General features: G+C 43.2%; 1 protein-coding gene across 2 annotated transcripts in view; it reads right to left on the bottom strand.

The window, feature by feature from the left end:
* Positions 1–349: 349 nt before the first annotated feature.
* The window catches only part of AGRN (agrin), a 352,404-nt gene continuing 346,004 nt past the window's right edge, over positions 350–6,749 (bottom strand). For both annotated transcript variants that reach the window (XM_069948832.1, XM_069948833.1), the window contains exons 34-36: positions 5,778–6,002; positions 4,093–4,196; positions 350–1,239 (exon numbers count right to left, since the gene is read on the bottom strand). In XM_069948832.1, coding sequence (XP_069804933.1) covers positions 1,082–1,239; positions 4,093–4,196; positions 5,778–6,002 — 487 coding nt within the window. In that variant the 3' untranslated portion in view covers positions 350–1,081. The remainder of the gene's footprint in view (positions 1,240–4,092; positions 4,197–5,777; positions 6,003–6,749) is intronic.

Raw genomic sequence — 6,749 nt, 5'->3', positions numbered from 1 at the left:
AACCATAGTAAGTGAAAATTCATAAACAACTAAAAAAAAAAAACTGTAATAAAAAAAAAAGTCTCCAAGAAATCTCCTCCAGCATTTTTTTTTTAATAAACACCCTGTCCTAGAAGGGATTACGCCTTTCCTTAGCATTATAACACTGGATAAGCCAAGGAAATTACTCAACAACTTCACTGGACCAAATAAACCAACAACCGCCTTCCAGGTTGAATGTACAAATGGAAATGGAGGACATAAAATAGTCTTCTCCACCTTCCTCCCCTTTAATTCTGCTGTGACAAAAATAACTTGGACATCGCCTCACAGTCAGAACCACAAAAGAAAAAAAACAAAACAAGGAATGTAAGACTGGAAGGTTCTGTAATGGTGATTCCTAAGTGGAGCGAAATTTTATGGATGAGATATAGGGAGTTGACGGGTAGGGGGGGTTTAGGAATCATTCAGACCTTGCAAAACAGAAGATCATTGTACAAGAAGGCCACATTTTTACACCAGAGACCCCTCAGCTCCTCATCTTTCCTTAAGATCATGTCTCAGGCATGCAAGGCAGTCAGCAGCAGGGTCATCCATCAAAATTCATAACACAGGTATCTCTCACAATGAGAGTGTACGGCCTAAGCACCACACATGACAAGAAGGGGTCAAGACGCATGCACTCATACACACCAAGGCAACAACACTGCAACCGTCAGGGTGGGTCAATGGAAAGACAGATGCAACCAACCCCCTTACAAATGTAATTTAGCACTTCAATACAAAATTCTGCTTCATCTCCCCCCGTAATCCCTGATTTGACTTGAATAAGGCCCTTGTGAGGTGCACAGGCCTCACATATTACCTGCGAACTCTGTTAAGATAAAATTGTGCCCACCCCATGGGGATTTTGGTCTGGTTGCATTATCAGAAGTCACACACGTCCACACTTATACAGACATTGCCTTCTCCTTCCTCCCCCCACACACAAAATATAAAAAGCAATAAGTTTACAAAAATAGAAAATAATTACAGCAGTGGATGGCGGGGAGAGGAGGGAAAGGGGGCCGGCCAGAAAGGAGGAACATAAGTTGGTCTCGGATTATTTGGCTGAGCAGTATAATATTGGGGGGTTATTCAGTGCACCCTCCACCAGGTGCAGCTCTTTCCGGTCAATAAGAACGTCCTTCATGCATCCGATGAAGCCGGTGCTGTATGCTTTGGGCAGCTTGTATGAAACGCTAAGTTTCTCTATTCCACCTGCAAGCGAAGAAAAACACAATGATGTTAAACATAAGGTGCCCATACACCTAAAGTTAAACAAACCTGCCGATAGAGAATGCCTTGAGAAATTCGGCCAACAGATATTAAAAGTGTATGGGCAGAGAGAAAAACTACCATAACATTCTTCCTGGTTTCCATCTCAACACACACAGGAAATGACTAACTGCAACACTGACCAGATTCAGCCAGTCACTGACTAAGGGCCAGTTCACACAGAGAAAAACTGACAGAATAACACTGAGGTTGGCGTCATACTGGCAGTCTATGGGAGGCTCGAGTTCTTCCTCTCTCCGCTCAAAAGAATTGACATGTCAATTCTCCCGAACGGAGAGGCGCGGAGAGAGGAGGCCAGTTTTACGCTGAGTAAACTGGTCCTTAGTGTTCATTTCTTTGTGGTGGAGACCAGGAAGTTCTGCACAGAATGGCAGAAGTGGGGGGATCAGTAAATTAAAGGGAAATTAACAGCAGGTTAGAAGATGTTATGTTCCCTTAGTGCATGGGACATTGAGACATTGAGAGTAAAGGTAATTTTCTTACCACAGTGCAGTTTGTGCAAAATTTTCACTTTAATCAATATGTAGATTAGTCGGTTTGCTGTACGGGTGGGGGCTGGACCACCGATCTGCCCCACTGAGAGGTGGTGTTAAGCAGTGACGTCACTCCGGTACTCATCACTGTAGAGTGCCAGGTCAATATGCATGGGGAGGGGGGGTTGCAAGTGAGTAGTCCTGCCCCTAGTGCCTAATTTACATATTAATTAACGTGAGAATTTAGAGGAAACAGCATTGAGGATAAAGGTGAACAATTAACTTAATTCCCATTGTTCCTGGCCAGGTCGAAACATAAAAGTAGTTTTAAGACCTCAAACCTGCTCTTAGTTCTCCTTTAAATATTATATTTTTTATCCCAGAAGTGCCTGCTAGTTTTCTTTTATTTTGCTGAACAACTTCTGTACGTTCTGAAGTAGTTATAACCACAGTGCAGCATGCAATCCTATTCTTACTATTAAAAAAAACAGAGCCGGGCTGGACCCCAGCATAAATCAATTGGGTGTGTCAGCCCAAATGTGAACATAACCTAAGCGAAGCAAAACTGTATTGAAATCTGAGACTAGTAGTTGTCCAATGGGTTCTTCTTCAATATCTACAATTTATATCATAAAGGTAACGCTGCCATAGTAAGCCTTCATTTTGATGACTACCTTGACCTGCCTCAGTTATTTTGCTATCTATGGAGTGGAACAGGTCAGAAAGTCCCTCTTTTTTTTTTTTATAAAGATCATGAAATGACAGACATCATTCAGGCTTGCCCTGACTTGATGGAACATGAGTAGATGTGTATCAGGGACGCGGATTAGCTATCATCTCATCTCAATTACGACTTGGCTGTTCTATCCAAATCATTGCTGTCTACCGAGCCGAGCACAACATTAAATATAGAGATACAAAAGCTATTAACGTGGCAAAACTCAACACTGCATCAATTATCTCTTCTGCTCGCTTCCATATGAAATTTACTGCATACGGGATTTATTTCTGGCATTTTTCCCCCCTTTAAAATTTTTGTGCGGAGGCATCTGTGTTTTTATCAGGGCATATGAGAACTGAGTAATTCTTGGCAGTCCAGCTGTTGCTAAGCGGCGGCTTGTGTGATGCTCAGTCTCATTTTCCTTTTTATACTGAAACACAAATGGTGCTGATCTGTCAGCTTCTCACTGCAAACATAATAAGCCACATGTGTCCCCCATTGTGTAACTGTAATGTGCATGTTCTGTATGGCGGAGGGTGTCATCACGTGGATGGGGGAGAAAGAAGCCGGTGGAACAATATTCAATAGAGATTTACGTAAGTGTTCAAAAATAAAAATTTTCTTAAAGTGGTTCTTCACCTTTTTACACAGTTTCAACATGTTGTAATGATAAAAGGGGTCGGACCGGAATCTAAAATGTTATTACTTTTATCGCTGCATCTCCGGCTTCATGCTGAAACAACCCAATAGCGTAACCCTCCCCCTTTAAGGAGGAGAGCTGTGTTGCAGGGCCCCAGCCCTAGCAAATATGGCCTGCCGGAGAGCAAAAAGGGGTTATCCAGAGAGCAGAAAAGGTCCTTCCTCTTCTGCTCTCCATCGCTCCACTTCCCTTAACCGTCTCTGGTGATAACTTCCGAGACAAGAGGTGAGTGGGGGTATTTTGCGGCATTGTGTGCGGGCAAAAATTCTATGTCCAATAGCTGCTCGATATCAACGCAGCATTGGTAACATTGGCAGAATGCTCCCGCCCCCCTTCGTCTTGGAAGTTATCACCAGAGATGGTCAGAGGAAGTGGAATGCCGAAGAGCAGAATAGGTAGGACTCTTTCTGCTCTGCAGATAATCCCTTTAAGCAGGGAAAAAGCTATTGTGTTGTGACAATATGATGTAGAAGTAAACCACCTAGGGGCAAGGCAAGTGAAATCAGAGAACAACCCATTCAATTACATATAGCAGCATGCCCATGCATTAAGGTAGCATCCTCCAACCTGAGGCTCTTCAGCTGTTGCAAGACTACCACTCCTAGCATCCTGAATGTTAAAGCATGTTGGGATTTGTAGTTTTGCCACAACTGGAGAGCCACAGTTAGTGCGGTAATGACAGGCCATCAGTTTATGATCAGGGGGTTTGGCTATGTGTTACATTGCTGCCCCTTTGTTTGACTTACCACTATGTGGTGGCTCAACTAAATTAACCCTTGATAGCATTTGCAAAAGAAAGACCTGTGATCAGTCTGAAGAACGGGGCGTTCAGAGAGTTAGCCCTGTGATAATTCTTTTCACAGTAATGTACTCATACATACCCAGCCAGAGGGCACCATCGGTATCCAGTTGTTTTGCTCCAAGTGGGGATGAACCAGAGACTGGAGCCTCATTGCCAACTTCTAGGTTGCCCTGCCAGGCATTTCTAGTAAAGAATTCAAACAAAACATAAGAGGCAGGGGAAAAAAAAACTTTTTGGTAAAGTGCTGCAATGATCAGAATCCAGTAGATGACAACGAAAATGCTGGTAAAGGTTACATCACATTAGGGTTAACTTACCACCATGACCATTGCTATAAAACACAGCATCTCACATTCCTCTCCTATCCGCCAATCCCTTGGCGCATTCACGCAGCCGCCACCTGACCCCAATGTTTTTATAATTTCTGCAATGGTAGAGTACATTGTGTCCCTCATACTCCAGCCCTGGCATGTGAAGCATCCAGAGAGCTCAGAGCCCCAATGATCTCCCCATGGGCGGCAGCCATCCAAAACTATGGCCTGCCAGTCCCCATAGAGTCCTGTCGTTCAAAGAATGTAATGTGACTACAAATCCTACATAACTTAACCCCTTTTATCCCAAGCAGAAGAGACCTTGATAAGAGTACCATACAATTCTCTATAGACTATAGCCTTTTTTGTTTTGTAGGATATGCCGTTACTTTATGCTCTACGGAGGTCTGTAATTTGGACACCCATCAATCCTGAGACTTAAAGGGCCACTGCGGTAATTTATCCGTTTGTCCTGTTCTATGTTCTGCTCCTAGGCATATACATGCACATTGACTTCAATGGGGCCATAATGAAGATACCAGCATGGCAGTTGACTAAGGGGCCTTCACTATCAGGATCAATGGGGACCTAAAGGTCAGACCTCCACTGATCACAAAGTGATGTATCCTAGCGAATACCCCTTTAAATATGATGACACCCAAAACGTTCTTCCATCACTGAACCTTATTGATTGTGACTATGTTTTATCAATAGTTTCCTATAGTGCTGTATACTCATCATAGTGCACAAAAGAAAATTCCTGAAGACCAAGTTATGTCTTCTGCATCACAGGGACAAGGTGCATGATACTTGTAGCACTGATCTCTCTAATAGCAATAGAGATAGAATGGTCCAGAGGAATGAGCTGGAATCCAGAGCAGCCAAGCCCCTGCACGCCTATGTTAGCTTTTCCAGCCCTTCACCATTCTGCAGATGCCTTGCTCTATTCTTATCCCAGGGGGCACTGAAGGGCATAACGGACTAAGGGATAATCCCAGGCATATGCTTACTCCTACTCGACCCAGTGCACCCATCCCAAGTAGTCGATATTAAAAGTATAACATATACATAGGCCAGGTCAGATTTGAGGTTACATTTCAGGTTATGGTGTTATGCACTTTCATAACGTGTTAAATTTTACTCATAGGATCCTTTGACCATTGCCGTAAATCCATGGTCCATTTATGGTTTATTTAAAGTGTTCCTGTCTTTCAAAAGCTTTTCACATAAAGTTTTAATTAGTTGGGGAGTGCTAAGACCCACACTAATCTCTACATATACTGGGAGAAGTACATGGCTGAGTGCTTCTCTCCTGACACTCCATCTCTTCAGCTCCATAGATTTATAATGGAGCTCAACTAATGCAGCAATCAGGGGCGTGAGGTGCTCTGTCACACACTAGAGAGCGGTACTTTAATGAAACTTTACAATATTTAGTTTTGCCACGTCTTACCTTGTTGCCTTAATGCGAATCCATTGGTTGGTGTTGACTGGTACAGTAGAGCGGAGGACAACAGGCTTGGATCCAAGATCATAGGTCATCTGAACGTAACCTCCTACCACAGCAAGTGCAATGTAGTCAGAGCGTTCAGTTCCCTTTCCACTCCACAGAATGAGACCGTGAGTGGCTTCAGTCTTGATACTCAGCTCAAAGTGGTTGTTTAGGAGGGCTTTCTCACTGTAGAACGGAAACACAGTAGGTCACTCATGTATCCTATATAAAAAGCAAGGTAGGCCTGACTTATTATACCAGTATTAATAGATAAAACTATAAATCCCTTACAAAAAAGAAAAGTTACCCCATTGCAAAGACCTAAATGGCCTATCTGCAGGGTGAAACCCCTCCAGCATTCTCATTACTATTGTGATATACATTTACAATTTGTTGTTGGAATCATTGGTATGGCTATATTGATTGTAGAGAATCTATCACTTTCTTTGTAAGGGTGGGTTCAGACTGAGGAATTCTTGCGGAAAATGTCAGCGGAATTCCATCAGCTGTCCGCCCGCACATCTGGGCGCCTGTCATGTCACTTCTTTCAGCGGATCGCGGAATACGCCGGCCCCGTGCGGGCGGACATCTGACGGAATTCCATGGACATTTTCCGCGACAATTCCTCAGTCTGAACCCACCCTATCATTTGTGATGTAGATTTGGCATGTACAGTGAAAAATCTCTCAACTTTCACACTAAGTGTGTCCATAGGGTTGCATTAGCCTGACAGGGTGCTTTTGGCCGCCATGTTGCCAGTATATGTCAGTATACAAAAAAAAATAGTATAGGCTACACTATTCTACATAAAAAAAAATAAAATGTATCCACTAAACCTTCTTTAAACGTCTTACAGTGGTAAGGTGCCCCCTTCGATTAGCCCAAAAGGGTTATATTACAGGGTTCCCTGCAGTTCTCTCTCTATCTACGTTT

Source organism: Dendropsophus ebraccatus, chromosome 12 (assembly GCF_027789765.1).
Source record: "Dendropsophus ebraccatus isolate aDenEbr1 chromosome 12, aDenEbr1.pat, whole genome shotgun sequence".
NCBI lineage: Eukaryota > Metazoa > Chordata > Amphibia > Anura > Hylidae > Dendropsophus > Dendropsophus ebraccatus.
This window is presented reverse-complemented; position numbering and strand designations above follow the sequence as displayed.